Source organism: Biomphalaria glabrata, chromosome 17 (genome assembly GCF_947242115.1).
Source record: "Biomphalaria glabrata chromosome 17, xgBioGlab47.1, whole genome shotgun sequence".
Classification (NCBI taxonomy): domain Eukaryota; kingdom Metazoa; phylum Mollusca; class Gastropoda; family Planorbidae; genus Biomphalaria; species Biomphalaria glabrata.
The window spans coordinates 23,502,737-23,527,815 of NC_074727.1; the positions used below are offsets into that span (position 1 = coordinate 23,502,737).

At 32.6% G+C, this 25,079-nt stretch overlaps 1 protein-coding gene across 3 annotated transcripts in view; it reads right to left on the reverse strand.

The window, feature by feature from the left end:
- Positions 1–24,433, reverse strand: part of LOC106079376 (uncharacterized) — a 65,537-nt gene extending 41,104 nt beyond the window's left edge. Inside the window, exons 1-10 of one of the 3 annotated variants that reach the window (XM_056015534.1) lie at positions 24,367–24,433; positions 23,085–23,292; positions 14,108–14,193; positions 12,983–13,469; positions 12,522–12,622; positions 7,728–7,883; positions 6,963–7,006; positions 6,715–6,858; positions 1,522–1,717; positions 514–673 (exon numbers count right to left, since the gene is read on the reverse strand). In XM_056015534.1, the coding sequence (XP_055871509.1) occupies positions 514–673; positions 1,522–1,717; positions 6,715–6,858; positions 6,963–7,006; positions 7,728–7,883; positions 12,522–12,622; positions 12,983–13,469; positions 14,108–14,193; positions 23,085–23,196 (1,486 nt within the window). In that variant the 5' untranslated portion in view covers positions 23,197–23,292; positions 24,367–24,433. Of the gene's footprint in view, positions 1–513; positions 674–1,521; positions 1,718–6,714; positions 6,859–6,962; positions 7,007–7,727; positions 7,884–12,521; positions 12,623–12,982; positions 13,470–14,107; positions 14,194–23,084; positions 23,324–24,151; positions 24,299–24,366 lie in introns of those variants that run through there. The other 2 variants (XM_056015532.1, XM_056015533.1) reach the window with 2 other exon arrangements.
- Between the last annotated feature and the right edge of the window lie 646 nt (positions 24,434–25,079).

Consider the following 25,079-nt stretch of genomic DNA (forward strand, 5'->3'; position numbering starts at 1 on the left):
AAAAAATCCACACATCATTTTAAACAATGCTTTAATAAAAGTTTTTATACAAACTCGTAATCGAATAAGACCCAGATTGAAATATTCATAGTTAATAATAGTAATAAGGCTTGTTTTAGAGTCCGAAGATTAATGAGGAGTACAGCATTTTCCATGGCCACGCCACCAGTCATAGTAACGAAGCCATGAAAGTGCAGGGTAAGGAGCTTTAGGTCCACGAACCTGGTCGCTGGATAAAATCTTTTACAAGACTAATCGGGATAATGGCACATTTGGCGCTGATACCCTAAAGTGCTGTTTAACAAAATATTTATCTTTATTAAAAAACAAACAACACACTATAATCAAATAACGCTCATTGTATGTACGTATCTTTTCCTAACTTTGTAAATCAAGATTCAATAGTAGGATGCCTGCTATTGACCAGGAAGAAATAACGTTTAAAAGGCATTGACCAGAGGAGAGATGTGCTGACTTGATATAAGCACAATGAAAAGAAACAAGTTTACAAACCTGAGAGAAATCTGAGATAGTGTTGAATTCCTTGCCAAATAAGGTCTAAACAAAGCTGGGGGTGCTGGCGCCTTTTCGGTTTGGGCTTGGCTCTTAAGTAAGCTTTTAAATATTCCAGGCTAAGTAGGTCCTCGTTTACTTTACTGTTGAACTTGAACAGCTAAATGATAATGATAAAATGAGGTTTATTGATGTGTACACTAATTTGGATAAATCAAACAATATGGAAAACGAATCTAGACAATATGAACATACGGGGATAAACATGAAAAATACGTCATACATGGTTTGAAGGTTGTGAGAGGTGTACGAATGGTGGTGTCGCAAGTCATGTGTAATGGTACAAACATATAAATACGTTGATTTATATATGTAATATATGTTTATGTCTATGTCTATGTCTATCTATCTATCTATCTATCTATCTATCTATCTATCTATCTATCTATCTATCTATCTATCTATCTATCTATCTATCTATCTATCTATCTATATATCTATAAATCTATTTAATTATCTAATTAACTATCTATCTATCTCTATCTATCTATCTATCTATCTATCTATCTATCTATCTATCTATCTATCTATCTATCTATCTATCTATCTATCTATCTATCTATCTATCTATCTATCTATCTATCTATATATCTATTTAATTATCTAATTAACTATCTATCTATCTATCTATCTATCTATCTATCTATCTATCTATCTATCTATCTATCTATCTATCTATCTATCTATCTATCTATCTATCTATCTATCTATCTATCTATCTATCTATCTATCTATCTATTTATCTATCTATCTATCTATCTATCTATCTATCTATTTATATATTTATATATTTATATATTTATATATATATATATATATATATATATATATATATATATATATATATAGAGAGAGAGAGAGAGAGAGAGAGAGAGAGAGAGAGAGAGAAAGAGAGAGAGACAGACAGACGGACAGACAGACAAACAGATAGACAGAAATATGCCTTACCATTTTCATTTGCTTCATAAGGATATAAAACTGTTTGTAATCTTTTAGACCTATTAAAGTATTTCCATCGTTCTCTGTTTTCAAACTGACAGATACAAATTCTTTTGAGAACTGTGTCACCTCCTCTGTCGTAAGACCAAGAAATGATTGGGTACTGGAGATGTATGTGTCGACGGCTGGTCTGCTTTCCTCTGACCTGTGAACTCATTAAACACATAATTAGACGAGACTTCGGATGGACATGCCCTAGCTAAGTAAATTGTATTCAAATTTTTTGGTCTCTTTTTGGTAAATATTCTCATAAATCTCCCGATCTATAGGCGTAGTTTAACAATCTTTAATTAGCAGTTCAAACCATTTATGCCGTCATAATTGTTTCATAATGCCGTTCTATGTTGTTTTTAAAACAGCACATTTTCTTGACAAAACAAATATGTTTGCTTATTATCATGTTCCATAAAAAAGTAAAGATCCTTTAACTTTTATAGGTAGATTCTACATTCAGAGTCCCATTTCAGAAACGCACAAATGTTAAAGCTTCAAGTATCTCGAACAAGGGAAAGAAATTGTACTTGACGGAAGTAGTGGTATTAGCTTAGTTAGTCCCCTTTATATGTTGCCACTCTAAATTGTAATTAACAGTATATATATATAATTATACAATCTTATATAGCACAAGTACATCACTAGCAAAGTGGTTAGTACGTCTGTCAGAGGGAGCTTGAGCCACGAGTTCAAATTCAGGTCATTCCACCTTTTAAAAAATCCAGCCAGGTATCCTTTTTTTCCTCCCCTTTCCCATTTTACCAGCTGGTCCAGGTAAGTGAAGGATCATGGCATAGTGAGAAAGCTAAAAGCATGAAATAGCGTTAAACAAAAACACAAACTCAAAATCGGCCCCCGAAGTGGTACACTCAGGTAGATAAAAATTTTCAATATTTTCGGAAAGAATATAAACTATGAACTACAAACTATCAACAACTACAACCCTATCTCCGTCGATACAAAAAAGAAGAGACGTGTTGTTGTATTGTTAGTTCGACTAACGACTTGATACCACAGGATACGGAGATTTATAAATGTTATTATTATTAAATCGTTAATATTCATATCTATTCGATGAACTAATAGTTATGAAGATAGTTAAATCCTAAGCGTCACTTACAAAGACTGCATCACGAATAAAGAGATTAGAAACATGATTAATACAGCAATTGGACCCCACGATGACCTGCTAACCGCTGTCAAAAAACGTACACTCAAACTCTATGGCCAATAACACAAGGTCCTCAGTGCTCGCAAAGACCTTTCTTCAGGGAACAGTACCAGGAAGAAGATGAAGACAGAGAAAGCGATGGGAAGAAATTTTATCAAATGCAAAGGAGAGTGAAAAGGAGACAGATCTTGTGTGGTTCCCCAATGGTCCAGCAGATTAAAGGATAGGTGAAAGTGAAGCCATGTGTGTACCTCGCCTAACTGATGTTACTGAATGATTATCTAATATATCTATGTGTTTTGTAAAGGGTGAATCTCTAAATTAAAGCCTCAGAATTTGAAAATATTCCGAAAAAAAAAAGTTTTCCATTTATCGGGTAGCCGTACCGGCACGGCGTGCTTATAGTTAAAGTGCATAAAATATGACAAAATAGGCCTACTTATGAAATTAAAAAAAAATATATATTATGCATTTTAAATAATTTTTTTTCCCTAAATATAGGTAGTTTGTAGGACTGAATTACTTAACTTAGTAGTACAAATTTAGAAAAAAAAAGGACAAAAAAAGCTTCATTACTAAATAGTCTCCCTTGTTTGCTAGTAAATAGTTGTAAAAATGATGTATTTTTATGAAAAAAAAAAACTGCCTGCATAGTTGATTTTAAAAATTAAATTTTACACTTTCACAAGGAAAATAGCCGTAGCATCTGAACTTTGAATGGTCTAAAATATCATGATGTGGGATTTTCACTATCTTTTCTAGTTTACGATATCTAAACGGGACGGACAGAAGGAGGGACGGACGGACAGACAGACCACACAAAACAAAGAGCGTCTATTCCCATCTCGGGGCCTCTTAAAGTATTATTAATGGCACAGATTTACTTTTGTTAGTCTAGATCTATTATAAATTTAATTACATGGCTGATCCAAACCAATTGGTTTATTACACATTCTATAAACTTGAGTAAATTAAAAAAAAAAGTAATTATTTATATAATTGTCTTCATGGTTCAACCGTTTGGACACCAAAAAGTAAAAAAAAGATCACTCTTTTATTTCTGCAAGAGTTATACCACGAAAATAAAAAAAAAGGGGGGGAGGGAGAACAAGTAGTCTTCACCCGTCACTAAATTGCAGGGCCAGATTAACCATTGTGACCAGGAAATCATGGAAAGATCTTTTATTTATTTCTGCCCCACGTAACTTTAGCGGCGAAAACAAAGAGGGGGGAGGGAGAACAAGTAATATACTATGTATTCACCCGTCACTAAATAGCAGGGCCGGACTCAACAATTATGGGGCCCTATGCGAAATGGATTTCGCGGGGCCCAGTTTGCGTAAGAATACGGATAATAAGTGAAAATTAAGAGTTTGTGTTAGAAAATAAAATTGTCTTTGCATTTTATTCATTCTTTTCTGCGTTCAGAATTACTTTACGAGCATTGCGTGTAGCGAAGTCATACAGTATATAATTAAAATTCTGTTTCCTACATAGATGACGCTCAATAGCAAAAATTACCAAATATTTCAATCTATCTTCGAGAATTGTTGATTTTAAGTAATTCTTCATTAGTTTGAGGCGCGAGAAGCTTCTTTCACCACACTCCAAGATTACGGATTGGCGTTTCCTATATTGAATGACACCCCAAAATGACAATTTTGGTCTATATATTTCAGGAGTTTTCAAAAGATTTGAATAATTCTGGAGATTTCCAGGACTTTTTCGTATATTTTGCAATTTCGGGAAATTTCCAGGTGCTCCTAGTAAATCAGGAGAAAATCTGTTATAAGTTATAAAATGGTTTAATTTAATAATTTACACCTAGAATTAGCGCGGGTCCTATGAAAGTGCGGAACACACTGCGATTGCATAGGTTGCAGTGTACTTAGACCGGCCCTGCAAAATAGCGGCGTATGCTACTGCGGGGTTCGACTAGTTATTTAGGTTTTTCTTGTTTTAACTTAGAACTAAGGCGAAGTTCGTAACAAAATTTTTTTTAAAAAACATCATTTGAATCAGTATTCATTTAATGAGTTAGTTAATAAATGGAAAATATATTTTATAATGAGCCATTGATACTTTTTCCATTGTGACATTAGATGGACATTTTTTGTACCAATGCGCGAATCTATGAAGGAAGCTGGAGTTTATATAAAAAAAACTAACCTCCCTTGAAGTTTTTTTTTTATTTAAAAGTGGTGTATTTTAAAAATTACAAAGCTCACTTTTGGAAAAAGAAAAAAGTAGCCGTTGCATCAGAACTTTGAAAGCTCGTGATGTCCAATTTTCATTTTCTTTTTTAGTTTCTGAAATCTAAACGGGACAAACAGACGGATGGACAGAAGGACAGAGACCACACAATAATATTGTAAAGTCGTAATCTCCATTTTCATCGTAGCATTTATGCTCGCTGCTGAGGAATAAACCTTCTTCGTAATTTTTTACCTGTTGAAATCACATTTTTTTTATCGATCGTTTATCAATCGTAATCAATCGACATATTATCAATCATAGACCACAGTGTGAACAACAGTTTCGGAATTACAGTCCTATAAAGTGACTGGTCCGATTAAACGGAGGACAAGAAATCTGTATCTCTTTTATAATAAGTGTGACCCTTAATTGAAGGTTCCAACATATTTGTTTATTGGGAAGGGCGAGAGGATTATGGGAAGTATATTTTTTTTATGTCAAAGTTGTAGGATAAATTTTTTTTATATGCTATAAATCTCATGAATTATATTCAACAGTTCGGAAAAAAGCGTCTGATGACCTCTATGGAACTATATGCACAGGGCCGGTCTTAGGCCACTGCAACCTATGCGGCCGCAGTGGGCCCCGCACTTTCATAGGCCACGCGCGAATTCTAGGTGTAAACTATTAAAATAAAACATTTTAATTTAATACTAAAGGGTTTCTGGAATTCTCCCGAAATTCTAAAATATACGAAAAAGTAATGAAAATCTCATGAAATTCTTAAAATCCTCTGAAAACTGACGAAAATCTCCTTAAAAACAGACAAAATTGTCATTTATGGGTGTCATTCAATATGGAAAACGCCAATCCAACTAGCAAAAAAAAAACAACCGTCATTGTCAGCTTTCAATTAATAAAATGTAATAACAAGTTCAAATTCTTAATTTACTTTAATAGTCACTAGCATACAAATATAGATCTAAATCTATCTCGACCTCTTTACAAAAAAAACAAAAAACAAAAGCGATATTTTGCTAGTCAATTTTAAATCTAAAAGGCAGATCTTAATGTTTATCGGCTTTTTGTTGAAAAACTATAATCTTCTGTAGATGGCTCGCAAAGCTAATTTGCCAGTGATTTTGTACTTAGCAAAGTATGAATAAAATGCAAAGACGAATTTATTTTCTAAAACAAAATCTTAATTTTCACTTATTATCCTTATCACAACCCAAAAAAGGCCCCTCGCAATCCGTTTCGCATGGGCCCCGCAATCTGTAGGACCGGCCTTGCATATGCAATCATAGGTTTTATCAAACACTTATTTAAAAGGAAGCAACTTTCTCAAACGAAGTTTAGATATTATGATGATTATAAATTTTGTTTTTTTTTAAACGATCCTATAATTATTCATCTCTTCAATATGTAAACCTATCTTAAGGACTTAATGTTATTAAATATAAGTCTTTTTTTTTTAAATTATATAAATGGTAACGCAAAACTCTAGTATTTTTTTCTACACATAGATTTAGCAGCACTAATAAAAACTCAAATCTTATACCCGTGATAGTAAATGTTATTGTTTTGTCAGGCCCGTCTCGTTATTGTAACCCAGTAACCTACATTGCTGACATGTGGAAAGAATGCGCTAATTAACAGAGAAAGAGGGGGGGAGGGTAATTTTTAGGCCGAAATATATACACGATCTAACATGAATAACGGGAGCATTTACACAGACAAGAAAGTGATTGTTAGTCTCTACAAGCCTACTATTACAATACCTAGTAACCCTAGTTTTGAGATTTCGCATGTCTCGGTTCTCAGGTTTTTGCATTTTGAATATCAATTCTATCTGGATGTTGTAGAGTAGCAAGCACTTTCTCTTGATAAGCTCATGCAAGACATCATCTTGAGTTTTATTTCTCCTGCGTAAACAGAATCATTGCCCAACAGTATTAAGTTCATCATGCGCTATTAATTAATTATCATTACGTCAATTGAAAATATGTTATCATAAAATTAGTTTTACCTCATTTGTTCTATGGAGTCAATTAAAATATGTTTTAGAACAACCTAAAAAAAAATTAAAATAAATTGTATTTTCATTGACATTGATAAACTGCAACAAACTACATTCTAGCGATACAATATTTAAGTATAATTTAATAACTATTTGCTCTATAAAAAATATTCCAAAACAGTAAGAAAATCAGGATATTTAAAAAAAATTGTATATGAAATAATTGTATCTGACTATGGAAATAGTGCAAAAAAGGTTTACGAAGACTCTGTACATATTCAGAAAATCAAAAACTAAAAAGTAGGCAAATGTGCACTGGGGGTGCAATGATAGAATTTAAAAGCGATATTTAAAAATCTGACAATTTTTTTAAATAGATTCATAAATAAGCAAAATATTAGAAATAGCTCATATTAAGTGTATCAATTAGTTTGTATCAGTTATGTAACGAAACTTGTACTAAGCCTCAGACGATAATCTATAAAGGGGAATAATTCAACGTATACTACCAATTCAATCAAGTACTATTTCTTTCCCTTATTTAAGATACCAAAGTAATTTATTACCAATAGTTAATTAACTGATTGGTTAATTTTTTTTTTGAAAAGAAATAATTGTGCAAATTTTCAGATTGATCCGAGATTGGGTGTTGGAGAAATAACGTGTACAAACTTTTGGCCTTGACAGATAAGATTGGGTGTTGGAGAAATAACGTGTACAAACTTTTGGCCTTGACAGATAAACTTGATATGTAAACTTTGAAAAAATACCAACCAGCATTTCAAAACTAGTGTCCAATGCACGAAGCTTTCCTTTCAAAACCAATAACTCGACCCTGGTCAGTGATTCCTTTTGTAGATTTGGTTCGTCGCAAACTGCCATGACAACCAGCCCGTATAACATGTCACGATTATAGAATTCTGGTAATGTCTAAAAAAATATTCAAGTATGTGACAAATAAAACTTCAATCACTGACATATATATATATATATGTTAACGAGACCCTCACGGCTCGCAAAGTCCTTTCTACAGATAGCATTACCAGGGAAAAGAAGGAGAGGCAGACGGGAACACGACAAATCGTTCACCCAACTATTCGTTCACCCCAAAAGAAAAACAGTTCACCCGACAAAACAACCACCAGGTGGGGCTGAATGAGTATCTTTGTTAATTATTCTAAAGCACTAGAACAGTATGTAATAACAAGACATGAATAAAAACAAAAATACGTTTTAAAACATGCAATACTTCTTCTATACAACTTATAATAAAGCTTGTCTTTATGTCTATTATTTTTTCTTGTTCTATTAGTCCAACACCAAATGTCTACCACCAGCTATAACTATAGATCAGAACTAGTCTTGTAATTTACGTTCTTGAAGCTTACCGTATTTGTAGTAATAAATGAAACTCAAAGAAAACTCTTGAAAACACTTGTTTATATGTTTACACTAGACATATGTTACCCGCGACCCGCGGGTCTTTATTTGCGCATTACTGTCGGTATTGTCACTGAGAGTGTTTTGTAAACAATTAAACGAAATAATAATGTAATAAGTAAAGCGAATGTGTCAATGTAAAAATAGTGTGAATGCAGCTATCAATCAGAATAGCTAATAGGCTTAAATCCATTTTTTTTTTAAATTAAAACATTTGCTTGTAGGCCTATATATATTTGATTAAAATTTGAGATGAATAGACTAAATTTTGTATGTTCATGTGTATAAAGTATAAAGTAGATCTTGAGGTAGACATAGATCTAAATCTACACTAATCTAGAGCTTTAATAGACTATTGAGTTCATTCTGTGCTGCGCATGCGTGAACTTTTTTTCATGAATGAATATAGGCCTATCTCAACACGGCTACGCAGCTTTAGCGAACAGCGAACGAATATATTAAAAATGCTTTAGAAAAACAAATTTGAATGTTAATTTGATTAAAATATGAAATGAATGGACAATAATTATTATGTTTATGTGTTAAAGCATAAAACTATCTTTGCGAAAAGAAGTTTTATCATCCTAGAGTTTAATAAGAGTTTTAGACCTAGGCCTAGGAATAGACTCAGTAGAGAGATGTGTTAATGTGTAACCATTTGGTAATGTCTAATGTCACAGATATCAGGAACTAATTTATGTAAAAAATGCTTTTGGATAATCTAGTGGATTGGATTTAGATGTATGTTAAACGTAGCTAATGATCCTTTCACGTTATTTCTCTTTCGCTACGAAAATAAAATTAGTTTTGAGAAAATGGGTTTACCCGAAGTCGATACATTCTTATCTATTAAAAACGAAAAGAGCGATAGCTTTGTTAAATGAATGGGATTATAAAGTGAACAATTAAACGAAATTATATTTAGTACGCGATTCATGAATGAATATAGATCTAGGCCTATCTCAACTCGGCTTCGCAGCTTCCGTAGGTGAATGTAGCTTTAGAAAACCAAATTTGAATGTTTATTTGATCAAAATATGAAATGAATGGACTTTAATTAATATGTTTATGTGTTAAAGTATAAAACTATCTGTGCGAAGAGAAGTTTTATCATCTTAGAGTTGAATTAGAGTTTTAGATCTAGGGATGGGATTATAAAGTAAACAATTAAACGAATTAATATTTAGTACGCGATTCATTACGGAATTGTCTAATGAAAGAATGTTCGTCAGGAAATCTGTAATCACAGATATAAGGAACTAATTAATGTAAAAAATGCTTTTGAAACACAAAATTGAAGGTTAATTTTATTATATAATGAAATCAATGGATCTTCTTTTGTCTTTTCATGTGTCAAAGTAAAAAACTATCTGCGCAAAGTGTATTTCTTAAAATTAGATCTAGGTCTAAATCCTTTCTATCTTTTCTCATGTCAACATTGTAGACATGGCCTAGATCCATAAAATACTATAGCTGTAATAGAGTCGGACAACTTTATTTTTTTTTTGAGGGTCTTAAGTTTGTTTTAGGGCTACAATACATACACTACGGTCTAAGTTGGTACCCAAGGAACATTCCTGCCTAGTTTTATCAAGATTGGTCAAGCGGTTTTGATGTCTATAAGTAACATACATACATACATACCCCTCACATTCTACTTTATAATATAGACTAGACATATGTTACCCGCGACCCGCGGGTCTTTATTTGCGTATTACTTTCGATATAGTCACTGAGAGTGTTTTGTAAACAATTAAACGAAATAATAATGTAATAAGTAAAGCGAATGTGTCAATGTAAAAATAGTGTGAATGAAGCTATCAAATCAAAATAGCTAATAGGCTTAATTAAATCCATTTTTTTTTTTCAAATTAAAACATTTGCTTGTAGGCCTACATATATTTGATTAAAATTTGAGATGAATAGACTAAATTTTGTATGTTCATGTGTATAAAGTATAAAGTAGATCTTGAGGTAGACGTAGATCTAAATCTACACTAATCTAGAGTTCTGTGCTGCGCATGCGTGACCTTTTTTCATGAATGAATATAGGCCTATCTCAACACGGCTACGCAACTTTAGCGAACAGCGAACGAATGTATTAAAAATGCTTTAGAAAAACAAATTTGAATGTTAATTTGATTAAAATATCAAATGAATGGACAATAATTAGTATGTTTATGTGTTAAAGCATAAAACTATCTTTGCGAAAAGAAGTTTTATCATCTTAGAGTTCAGTAAGAGTTTTATACCTAGGCCTAGGAATAGACTCAGACATCAGAAGAGAGATGTGTTAATGTGTAACCATTTGGTAATGTCTAATGAAAGAATGCTCGCCAGGAAATCTGTAGATATCAGGAACTAATTTATGTAAAAAATGCTTTTGAATAATCTAGTGGATTGGATTTATATGTATGTTAAACTTAGCTAATGATACTTTCACGTTATTTCTCTTTCGCTACGAAAATAAAATTAGGTTTGCGAAAATGGGTTTACCCGAAGTCGATACATTCTTATCTATTAAAAACGAAAAGAGCGATTGCTTTGTTAAATGAATGGGATTATAAAGTGAACAATTAAACGAAATAATTTTTAGTACGCGATTCATGAATGAATATAGATCTAGGCCTTTAACTCGGCTTCGCAGCTTTCGTAGATGAATGTAGCTTTAGAAAACCAAATTTGAATGTTTATTTGATCAAAATATGAAATGAATGGACTTTAATTAATATGTTTATGTGTTAAAGTATAAAACTATCTGTGCGAAGAGAAGTTTTATCATCTTAGAGTTGAATTAGAGTTTTAGATCTAGGGATGGGATTATAAAGTAAACAATTAAACGAATTAATATTTAGTACGCGATTCATTACTGAATTGTCTAATGAAAGAATGTTCGTCAGGAAATCTGTAATCACAGATATAAGGAACTAATTAATGTAAAAAATGCTTTTGAAACACAAAATTGAAGGTTAATTTTATTATATAATGAAATCAATGGATCTTCTTTTGTCTTTTCATGTGTCAAAGTAAAAAACTATCTGCGCAAAGTGTATTTCTTAAAATTAGATCTAGGTCTAAATCCTTTCTATCTTTTCTCATGTCAACATTGTAGACATGGCCTAGATCCATAAAATACTATAGCTGTAATAGAGTCGGACAACTTTATTTTTTTTTGAGGGTCTTAAGTTTGTTTTAGGGCTACAATACATACACTACGGTCTAAGTTGGTACCCAAGGAACATTCCTGCCTAGTTTTATCAAGATTGGTCAAGCGGTTTTGATGTCTATAAGTAACATACATACATACATACATACATACCCCTCACATTCTACTTTATAATATAGATGTAGATTACATTGGGAAAAAGGTTTATTGCGTCATCAAAACTTGACGTTTGTAAAATTATTCATTAATTTATTAAACTCTTTAATCTATAATACTTTACATTTGGAAATTCTCGAAAACGCTAGTCCTTTCAAGAACATGATAGTCCTTTTAAAACGGATGTTGGATTTAGACCTGGGGAAGCGTGGTCAAGTGGATAAGTGCGCTTGAACTTGGCTTGGCAACCTATGAAGGGGGCTCGAGGTTTGACACCCGACTCAGGCAGAGTTGTGTTTACTGAGTGCCTAAAGACAACAGGGTAAAACTTTCTCCCGGATACCCCCCTCCCCCCTCTCAGGTCCCCAAATGAAATTGGACCAAAGCGCTCTGAGCATGCTATAAGCATGAAAGTAGCGCTATATAAAAGCAAATATTTATTTATTTATTATTATTATTTATCTAAACCTAGTTTTCTAGCTAAATTTTAACTTTCTTTTTTTTTTTTATTTGAAAAATTATAGCAGACAAACTAGAGTTTTCCCAGCGTGGCTAATGAATTAGTAATTCTTTTATCAGCGATATACATCCACTATTCAATTTCTAGGAAAATCGTTGGATGCATTTTTGAGATCAGTGTCCAGGTTCCACCCAGGTTCCTCCATGAAATTCTGACTTGAATAAATGTATTGTAAAAAAACAAAATCAACTTTAGTTAGTAATTTCAAAACGCTCTAGAACTGTTTATTAAACATGTTATATGAAAAACTAGGTTTGACAGTATCTAAAAAGAAATATAGATCTACCTTGTTTAAAAGGAACTGTAGATTGGAAGTTGCTGTCTGACTGTTTCCTAAGACTTGGTTGATATGATCTTTTACTTCTTCAAATGTTGTCAGCTTGCTAACTAAAAACATGTTTTTTTAAAGTTGAAATTCTATGCGTGGGATCTCTACCACTCTCTCTCTCTCTCTCTCTATCTCTCTCTCTCTATCTATCTATCTATCTATCTATCTATCTATCTATCTATCTATCTATCTATTTATCTATCTATCTATCTATCTATCTATCTATCTATCTATCTATCTATCTATCTATCTATCTATCTATCTATCTATCTATCTATCTATCTATCTATCTATAAAAGCTATACTATTGCAGGTCTGGAGAATTGGTACACTAGTCACCCCTAAGAATCCATTTATGAAAATTCTCTCTCAAAATATTTTGTAATTATATTTTTTTCACATAGAAGAATGGACTTTACCATTTAGCAGCTTTGTGGATTCTTGTTTACCATTCATAATTTTGGCAAAAACCTTTACTGTGGCATTTTGTGAGGGATACCAAACAAGTTCTCCATCTTCTTCTATCAATCTATTAGCGTGTTCATCTCTAAGCTCCATCAGTTTCTTCCTAAAATCATTTTCTTGGCTTGTCACATTTTCATACAAGAATTGCACCTTGGCATAATTAAAGCCAGGCAATGTATACAGCGAAGGTTCTGGCAATGTAGGGACATTTTTTGACGACTTTCTTTTATATGCTTGGATGTTCTGTACCAAGCGTTGCAGTTTTGCATCGTTGGAGATGTCCTGAAGATTGAGGTCTTCAAAAAATGTTTCACATCTTGCTAGAGAAGAAGGGTTGTCAGAAAGCTTTCCTAGTGATATACCGTCAAATTGAACGCACATTAGCTTGTCGTAAAGATCTTTTTTCTCTTTCAAAAACACATCCAGACCTGCAGTTTTGATCTATAGGGAAAAAATGATTTTTGTTAAATGAAAAATATTATTTAGAAGTGAATAAAAAGTCATCTACCACATACAAAGAAATATTGGGTATCTATGTATTGGGGATCTATGTATTGGGGATCTATGTATTGGGGATATATGTAATCACATTCATCTCCTCTTTGTTTATACTTTGACAAACTGATTTCTACAAATGAAAATGGAACGCCCTCTCCCACTCTAAAGTTTAAGGCTGGGGTTCGGCTGGATTGATGCAATCGACCCCCGCCCACCCCATCAAATTGGCCAGTATACTTGAAAGTGGGGGATGGGGGCGGCATAATCTAAAAGTTGGTTAGAATATTATTAACTATTATTAACATCAGTAAAGAATTCGTACACAAATTAAGTGATTTCTCTACAGAAATCCCCCCCTTTTGGGAGTGGGGGGTCGGCCGAGTGGGGGGAGGGCGATATTCCCTATTGCCCACCCCTGGATCCGCTAGTGCTACACACTGTAAAATTTTAAAAGATGTAGAAGACACACTCGTATAGGCAGACAAAAAAAAAAAGAATGCTCAGAAGATAAATTGATCATTGAAAATAAAAAAAAAAAAGGAAATTGTGTAGTAACAGCTTTCAATTACTGAAGTACTTACGAAATTCCATAATGTTGGACATTTGTGTAAAATAGTGAATGAAGCTTCCTCGACACCTTCTTTGAATAACTTCGCTCTGGAGCCGGCTGATTAGAAAAAAAAAATATATACATTTTTTATTAGCGGTCCCCGAAAGGAGAAAAGACTCTATTAGTTTTGTGCAAAATGTCTGTCCGTCTGTCCATCTGTCCTACTGTCCGTCCGTCCCGTTTAGATCTGGTAAACTAGAAAAGATAGTGAAAATCCGACATCATAATATTTTACTCCATTCAAAGTTCTGATGCAACTGCTACATTTTTCTTTTCTAAATGCGAAAAATACAACATTTGTACAACTATTCACTATTAATAATAACAAACACTGGAGGCTCTTTAGTCGAAGAGATGACTATTTGCAATATTCTTAACACATTTATGCAACTGATATTTTTTAGTCAAAATTTTTTTTTTTACATTTGTATTGTTAAGTTAAGGAAGTTGTGTCATACTACTTAGTACATTTACACGAAAAAAATTTTTACTTTTTTTCAAAGAGAAAAAATCTATTTAGTATGCATATAAGTTGGACATAATTTAAAACAACAATTAATAAGTAGTTTTTCATATTAACGCGTGAACTATAGCACGGTCTATTACTCGCACAACACTTAACTAAAGGAAAAATTTTATGTTTTTTTTTTTAAAGAATTAAACATTGATCCTTTAAAAAGCAACTAGATCATTATAAGACATCATTTAGGCCAGATTCACATTCAACTTCACATTCACTTTTACCTATCCTTTCTTATCTTATCTTATCTTATCTTACATAATACAGACGTTACTTCAAAAAAGAAGATGATTATGTCTTTGGTTTGCTGGACCGCTGGGGCACCACACAAGATCTATCAACCTTCTTTCTCCATTCTCTCTGTCATTTGTCTTTGATCGAATTTAATTCTGAGCTTCTTTCTGAAAATATTGATACCTGCCTTTTTACCTGCCTGGGTGGACCACTTCGGAGGTCGATTTTGAGTTTGTGTTTCCACACAAACAGTCTTTGTAACCTTGTTTACTTTTGATCTCCCTTTTTAAATATATTTTTAAATTCTCTTTGTGGGACAATATCCACTGAAATCATAATGATGTGTCCTAGGAAGTGGGATAAATCAAGATCAATCGTTATTGTAGGCCTGACCTGAGACCTGGTAACGAGCTTTTGTTCTCAAATGACCACCCGTATAAAATATGTATACTGAGGACTTCATCTTCACGATAAATGTGTGATAGGCTTTGATCTTGTAATTGATGGCTTTCTGACTTAGACAGATTACTCTGGAGATGTCTGTGTTTCTTGTTCGGGTGTATTAGATGCGTTGAAAGACAGATTACTCTGGAGATGTCTGTATTTCTTGTACGGGTGTATTAGATGTGTTTAAATTACTAAGAAACAATACATACACAAGGTTAAAGGACTAAGCCCAGACCGTTATATAGCCTACGTGAATGAAGTTTAATACTGAAAAGGCAACAATCGAGTAGCTGTCATAATACGAAGTTTTCCCGTTAAGTCTTAACACCAACTGACTTATAAATACCATAAATAAACTAGAACCCACTAAACCGTGACATCACTAAATGTCGATTTCAAAGTCCGTCAACTATGGTGCGTCTCTATATTAACTAAGGGTCTACCAAAAGATACGTCTCTATATTAACTAAGGGTCTACCAAAAGATACGATACTTGAATACTTGATTTACTATTGGGGACCTTCACGATAAGCTAAACAAAGTCATGGATACTTGATTGAAATTCACCGATACAAATGAAATAAAAACGAATTGAGCTATAATGCTAACAATACCTCAGTGTCTAGCTGTTGATATTCGTATCAAATCACATTTATTAGTAGGACCTACTAGTTACTTGCCTATTTGCTTTTAAATGAGTAAAAAAGTAAAAGTCTACTACTTCTCCCGTATAGATATTGTTTTGTGCTATAAACGGAGTAGCTTAGAAAATTAGATGCTTCTCAAAATTAATTAATTAAGACTACTCAATGAACTAATTGGTGAAATGTTTGATTGATTTATGTGTTGTTTTATCGTGTCTGAGCTTATGTGCACAATTTAATGACGAATGAATGAGAAGAAATGGTCAAAAAATCGATTGCGAAAATCCAAACATACAAGAAACAGACATAGTGACATAAGCGTTGTAATCCACCTGATGGCATTCAAATATTGATATCCAATGCACGAGGTCATTTTGACCTCTGTCTGAATATAGTCAGCGTAAACATTGTACAATTTATGAAACTTGCAGGCCAGTATTCACATTTTCAAAGTACATACAAATTAAGTGATACATATAATATTGTAGATGTGTAAAAATATTTGTAAACAATATGCTATTTGGGAGACGCAATGGCTAAGTGGTAAAGTGCTTGGCTTCAAAACCGGGTGTACCGGGTTCAAATCTTGATTAAGACTGCGATTTTTAATTTCAGGATATTCAGGGTACATTAGTTAGGGAAAAGTAAAGGATGTTGGTCGTTGTGCTGACCACATGACATCCTCGTTAACCGTAGACCAAATAAACATCATTTGCCCTATAGATCTCAAAGTCTGAAAAGGAAACTTTTTTTCGAATGCATCTTGAACATTTTCGAAAAACCCTTAGAAACTAATACACCAGAGAAAAATTTACTAAATTACTAAATAAGCATTTAAAAGCATTATTAAAAGTATTATCAGTGTTACCAACAAACCACTTGTATTGTGTTAAAAAAACATTGGGAGAATTAGATGCTACTACATATCTTCGAAAGACCAGGTTAGGATAGTCACCTTTTTTTTATAAAATGTGTGAAATGTGATTTTAAATAATGTGACAGAAAGACACCACAGGAAACTAATTACGGATTTTCCCGTTTAGGGTGACGCTTAAAAAAATATTAAAATACTGACACATATAAGGTTATTTCGTAGTTTTGTGTTTTCAATTCTTAACCCTCCCCTTTTTTTTTTTTTTTTTTTTTGCTTTACAGTTAAACTTATTATTTTTAATATATACTGTAGCAGCAAATGTGTTGTCTCAATTGAAAAGAACAGACACAAATATCTGATTGAAAAGAACAGACACAAATATCTGATTGAAAAGAACAGACACAAATATCTGATTGAAAAGAACAGACACAAATATCTGATTGAAAAGAACAGACACAAATATCTGATTGAAAAGAACAGACACAAATATCTGATTGAAAAGAACAGACACAAATATCTGATTGAAAAGAACAGACACAAATATCTGATTGAAAAGAACAGACACAAATATCTGATTGAAAAGAACAGACACAAATATCTGATTGAAAAGAACAGACACAAATATCTGATTGAAAAGAACAGACACAAATATCTGATTTGAAAAGAACAGACACAAATATCTGATTGAAAAGAACAGACACAAATATCTGATTGAAAAGAACAGACACAAATATCTGATTGAAAAGAACAGACACAAATATCTGATTGAAAAGAACAGACACAAATATCTGATTGAAAAGAACAGACACAAATATCTGATTGAAAAGAACAGACACAAATATCTGATTGAAAAGAACAGACACAAATATCTGATTGAAAAGAACAGACACAAATATCTGATTGAAAAGAACAGACACAAATATCTGATTGAAAAGAACAGACACAAATATCTGATTTGAAAAGAACAGACACAAATATCTGATTGAAAAGAACAGACACAAATATCTGATTGAAAAGAACAGACACAAATATCTGATTGAAAAGAACAGACACAAATATCTGATTGAAAAGAACAGACACAAATATCTGATTGAAAAGAACAGACACAAATATCTGATTGAAAAGAACAGACACAAATATCTGATTGAAAAGAACAGACACAAATATCTGATTGAAAAGAACAGACACAAATATCTGATTGAAAAGAACAGACACAAATATCTGATTGAAAAGAACAGACACAAATATCTGATTGAAAAGAACAGACACAAATATCTGATTGAAAAGAACAGACACAAATATCTGATTGAAAAGAACAGACACAAATATCTGATTGAAAAGAACAGACACAAATATCTGATTGAAAAGAACAGACACAAATATCTGATTGAAAAGAACAGACACAAATATCTGATTGAAAAGAACAGACACAAATATCTGATTGAAAAGAACAGACACAAATATCTGATTGAAAAGAACAGACACAAATATCTGATTGAAAAGAACAGACACAAATATCTGATTGAAAAGAACAGACACAAATATCTGATTGAAAAGAACAGACACAAATATCTGATTGAAAAGAACAGACACAAATATCTGATTGAAAAGAACAGACACAAATATCTGATTGAAAAGAACAGACACAAATATCTGATTGAAAAGAACAGACACAAATATCTGATTGAAAAGAACAGACACAAATATCTGATTGAAAAGAACAGACACAAATATCTGATTGAAAAGAAAAAAAAAGAACCAAAATGTTCAATGAGTAAAAGCCTGTGTTTATAACTAGGTTTGAAACAAGCCTCAACCACAGTCTCTTTAGACATTCATTTATAACTAGGTTTGAAACAAGCCTCAACCACAGTCTCTTTAGACATTCATTTATAACTAGGTTTGAAACAAGCCTCAACCACAGTCTCTTTAGACATTCATTTATAACTAGGTTTGAAACAAGCCTCAACCACAGTCTCTTTAGACATTCATTTATAACTAGGTTTGAAACAAGCCTCAACCACAGTCTCTTTAGACATTCATTTATAACTAGGTTTGAAACAAGCCTCAACCACAGTCTCTTTAGACATTCATTTATAACTAGGTTTGAAACAAGCCTCAACCACAGTCTCTTTAGACATTCATTTATAACTAGGTTTGAAACAAGCCTCAACCACAGTCTCTTTAGACATTCATTTATAACTAGGTTTGAAACAAGCCTCAACCACAGTCTCTTTAGACATTCATTTATAACTAGGTTTGAAACAAGCCTCAACCACAGTCTCTTTAGACATTCATTTATAACTAGGTTTGAAACAAGCCTCAACCACAGTCTCTTTAGACATTCATTTGTAGAGGACTTCATTTAGGGGAGGAGATGGTCGTTTAAGATTTAAACTCATGTGATTGACTAAAAGAGTTTTTTTTAATAGTAATAAACAGTCAACATTATCAATATAAGACGTTTTAAGTGGGAAAAAAACTATCTATCTATCTATCTATCTATCTATCTATCTATCTATCTATCTATCTATCTATCTATCTATCTATCTATCTATGTGTCTGTCTGTCTGTCTGTGTTCACAACTTTACACAGTCAGTTTATGGACTAGAAAAAAAGCTAGAATTGTATTCGTAGGATATGAAAAAAACAACAACTATTCAGCCACTTGTCGTAGGCAGTCAAAAGAAAGTATTTAGAGCGTGAAAATTAAAAAAAAAATCATCTTTATTACTAGATGTGCAGTTTACTCAAATAAAAAATTCCCTTTACATTTTTCAAATATTTGCATAAGAACTGTGTTTTAGAAATGTGTAGACACTATTGTTAACTATTGTACACGACAGAAATGTAACATTTAGATTCTTCTGTTCCTTGTTTACAATTTGAGCCCAATCAGAGGAGGCCTTAGAAGTGTGTGGGGCCCTGAAAGAATGTCCAATGCTGGGCCCTGAGAGATAGTGAAGACTAAAGCTATCGTATCACCTCACACAAATGGCATCGTTCACCTCTAACAAACTACCTTACGTCAGTACTGTACTATTGGCCTTTTAACTGCATAAACTCGGAGTGTTCTTCACACTTCTGGATCTGATACGTCCAGGAAACACTATGTAAAAGACATGTGTTCTTTGTGGATAACATCCAGCGTGCAGTCAAGGATGACGGGAAAATATGCTTGCAGGTCTATAAGCTCGTTTTGAATTCTATATCTGAGATACTTGTCGTTAGCCTCGGTGTTCTTAATTTGCCAAATATGCTCTTGCATCAGTTGTATGGTTGGGTCTTAGTTGTCAAGCGTCTCAACCAAGCCTATAAACTGACAGTTGTTTGGCGCTTAAAGTTTCTCTGTTCTCCCTCGAAATGAGCTGTTTTTATTTGTTTGTTTGTTTTTATTTGTTTGTTTGTTTTTATTTGTTTGTTTGTTTTTATTTGTTTGTTTGTTGTTATTTGTTTGTTTGTTTTTATTTGTTTGTTTGTTTTTATTTGTTTGTTTGTTTTTATTTGTTTGTTTGTTTTTATTTGTTTGTTTGTTTTTATTTGTTTGTTTGTTTTTATTTGTTTGTTTGTTTTTATTTGTTTGTTTGTTGTTATTGTTGTTGTTTTTTTGGGCATTGTACTGAACGATCGCTAGAATTCTTGCTAAGAATGCGCGTGTCAAGCAGCTTACTAGGAAAAGAAAATGCTGCATTTAGTCTTTGGTATCAGAACAAAGTGTAACAGTGGCTTTCGTAGTTCCGACATTCTAATGAAAAAAAAAATACATTTCTTTTGTTTTGTACACTGAAAAAGGTTTTCACAAGGCCACCCGAGGTAGGTATGCACAGCCTATTGCGGACAAAATGAATACGTCATGGTCAAACTTTCTGGATACGGATTGGTCGAAATATCTCTACGAGCTAGGCCACAGTACCAAACAAGGAATACTTCTCACACATCCTTGTCCCTTTTTTTCTAAGGCGGAGTATATTTACTTTACAAGTACCATTTTTTTTTATATTGTAATGCGATAAAAAAGTACTGTTTGACTCTTTATTTACTAAATAAACGATTTTGATTGGTTACTTTCGGCTACGTGTTGCTCTTTTATGTCAAGGTGAACCGTTAAGTTAAACAGTAATGGCTAATTAGAATGTACAGTTCATAAGTAGTTGTCTTTACCGAAACTGAACGGTATTTCGAAACCAAACTTGTCATTCTAAGTGCTTACATGATAATTGGTATCATATAGAATCATAGATGCCAGGAAATATTGAGCAACAAGACCTAGTTGATGAGAACTGGTCTGCTTTTCGAACCTGACGGTTACAAGGGAATATCTTGGACGGAAAAGTCGCAGTTGTTTATTCCTTACAAACAAAATATAAAAAATTTTTTTTTTTTTTTAAAAAAAAGCTTATCTTAAGAAAAGACCTCCGCACTAACAACATTATGTTTCAATAATGTAGACGTTATTTCCCTTGCTTGATATCAAACAAAATAATTAATTACCAAATAATTGGTTAATTTTTAATATTGATCTATGTTTTGCTGGGAACAATAAATGATTGTATAAAGTTTAATCTTGATCCCAGAAGGGGTGTTGAGAGAATTTCGAGTACATTTGTCTAAGCGAACTAAACCCTACATATTTAGCCATTTAAGTGAATACTGAAGGATTAATTCCCATTGTTGGTATCATGTAAAATAATTGATTACCAGCAATATATTGACGGACTTTCAAACTTTCAACTTGATCAGGGAATGGGTGTGGGAGAAAAACGTCTAAAAACTTTTTACCAGACAGACAGACAGAGTTGATAAAAGCTTTTTACAACGGGCAATAACCATCTGCTTTGTCTGTTTCTGTGCTCTCAGGATAATATATTTCTTAACTTTCTAGCGAGCTATCTCCTCCTTTCCTCCTGATACCATGAGTGGTACTTGCCAAGAGCTGGGGTGTGTAAGATGTGAGATTGTGTGTTTGTTTTTTTATTAGTTGTGAGTTGTGAACTGTTTTATCACCGATTTTTCAAAAGGGTTATAAGGTATCCAGTGGTCAGTCTAGTCAGTGGAGAACTGACATGTTCTAAGTAGGGTGTTGTTGGTTGTTTTTGGTTATTCTTTCTAGAGTAAGGAGATATTATTTGTTCTATGGTATGCATTGAATATTTGGGTAATGCTATGGTAATTGATGATGCCTTGAGATAATACATTATTAATTTTAGCACATTTTTTTATGATTGTGCATTTTATACTATATGTGTAACCCATGTATGCTGTAAATAAATACTAAGTTTCTACTTTGTTGAGTGTGATCTATAATAACAAATACTTAATATCTGAGAATTGACCACTGTGGTACCTCCTTGGTGTTGAATATAAATAGAGAATCAGCACCCTTAGACATGAGTGTTAAGCACAAACCCACCTGCACTTGTTATACTAAGAATGACCAGCATTCATTCAGTGTCGCTCTATACATCTAGTATCATATCTATAATACTTATACACTTTTAATGATCTACCGTTGGGGCATCATATTACCACCCGTTGGGGCATCATATTACCACCCGTTGGGGCATCATATTACCACCCTAATAAGAACTAACCTTTTTTTTATAATAACTTTAATATAGAACTACTTTCATGCTCAGAGCGCTTTGGTCCAATCTCAGTTGTAGACCAGTTGGGGGGGGGGGTAACTAGGAGAAGGTTTTTCCGTGCTGCCTTTAGGCGCTCAGTAAATACAACTATGCCCGAGTTGGGTGTCGAACCTCGAGCCCCCTTCATAAGTAGCCAAGCCAAGCTAAGTTCAAGCGCACGCTTCCCACTTTGGCACTACACTGTACTGTTTAGTCAAAATTAGAGATCTAATTTGGTAAATCTGGTGTACAGTATAAAAGGAAGTGTTTATAAACTAAATGTTGTAATAGGTATCTGATTTTTGTTTGTTGCGCACTTTTTTAACAAAGCAGAAGCGATTTTTGTATGTACTTCCGCATGTAACTCATTTTGAGATTTTAGCTGGTAGCGCTGAAGCCATAATTCATTGCCCTTGAGATTCTTGAGTTATTCGTGCAAACCCTCAATTAGGTTTCCACATGAGAGCGACCCCGAGATCCCTTGTGCATGTCATTGTAATGTCACAGATTTTACGCTAACCAATTTAAATTTATCTCATAATAACAATGTTAGACATAGATATAGATAAAACACACAATAAACTCGGAAACACAATAAACTTACAGTAAACAGCTTCTATGATGGAATAACCTTCTTTACTCAGTTGTTTAGAGAGACTATTCAATCTTTCTTCACAGACGTCATTGGTACAAGGAGGTATATAAAACTTACTCATGTTCTATATATTCAACAATTTATCATACTGAAATCTTGGAAGCAAAATCATACACAACTGTACAATATCCATTTGAATAGTAACAAATATTGTTTTCTGCAATATATAAAAACATCGTCTCCCAGAACTAGTTACGATAAAAAACAACAACAACGAAATTCTCCGTTTTGTGAAATAAAAACACGAATAAGATTCTCAGAAATAGTTCACATTGATATTCTTATGATTACCTTAATGTATGTATGTATGTATGTATGTATGTATGTATGTATGTATGTATGTATGTATGTATGTATGTATGTATGTATGTATGTATGTATGTATGTATGTATGTATGTATGTATGTATGTATGTATGTATGTATGTATGTATGTATGTATGTATGTATGTATGTATGTATGTATGTATGTATGTATGTATGTATGTATGTATGTATGTATATATATGCATGTATATATGTATGAATTTATCTATCTATCTATCTATCTATCTATCTATCTATCTATCTATCTATCTACCTATCTATCTATCTATCTATCTATCTATCTATCTATCTATCTATCTATCTATCTATCTATCTATCTATCTATCTATCATCTATCTATCTATCTATCTATCTATCTATCTATCTATCTATCTATCTATCTATCTATCTATCTATCTATCTATCTATCTATCTATCTATCTATCTATCTATCTATCTACCTATCTATCTAAGTATCCATCTATATAAATAGAGATCCTATCCTACAGATAGATTGATGATAGATAAATAGATGATAGATAGATACCTAAATAAATAGATACATAGAAATATATATAGATATCTAAATAAATATATTATGTATATATATATATATATATGGATAGATAGATAGATAGATAGGTAGATAAACAGATAGACAGATAGATAGATATAGAAATAGATTACATATATTTATATGTATATATATACTTATGATTATGTAATATATTTTCTCTAAAACAGAGCAAAAGTTTTTTTGCTTTCTAGACTTGTTCTAGATCTAGATCCACTTGTAAGGAAAGTAAACTGTTTCAATAGGTAAATATCTAAGTCAGAACAAAAAACTGTTCCCGATATTTCAGTGTTTAAAAATAAATTATTGTATCAGAATAATCAGCGCTTAAAATAGAATTTAGTATATACACCTATTCACAAGTGTGCCACATGACAAAACTCTGTAATGCATATCTCTTTTTATCATTCCCCGAGTAGCCTACGTTGTAAACGCTTCACTTTCACGGGCTTTATTATCATTTTGTATTTATTTTATATATTCTTCTAACCTCTACATATTTATGGTGTAACCGTGAAAGAATATGTTTATGGTCTTTCCGTTCTTATCTGTTTATAGTGTCTATAAAACAGGCGAAATATATTCCAGCCCCCTCCCAAATAGTTAAAATAAAATTGGGGGGATCATGAAAGTCAACGTCCATTCCTCTGGTGGGCTAATGTCAATGTCAGTGATTCCCCGTGGGTCTATGAAGACTTCCAAACGGTCTACGAGAGTGAAAAAAATTAATTGGTGGTCTACGAGATGTAATCAGTGGTCTACGATAGTGGGTCTCATATTATTTCACATTAATGGAATTGAATCATGCACGTATCATGCGTCCTAGTTAATCCTTTGAATTTTTACCTTAATATTTGAATGAAATTTTTAAAAATAAATTTTAACATTTTATTCAAATATCTTAATTAAGTTTATGTGAAACTAATATCAAAGCATGGCGGAATAAAAAAAAAATGTAGACAGTACATTCTAGTTTAATTATTTCAAATTTGGTTCCATTCTCTCCTGCATTGCCTATGTGCCTGCACGAAAGTTTAACTCTTTATCTCCGTAATTATTTTTCCA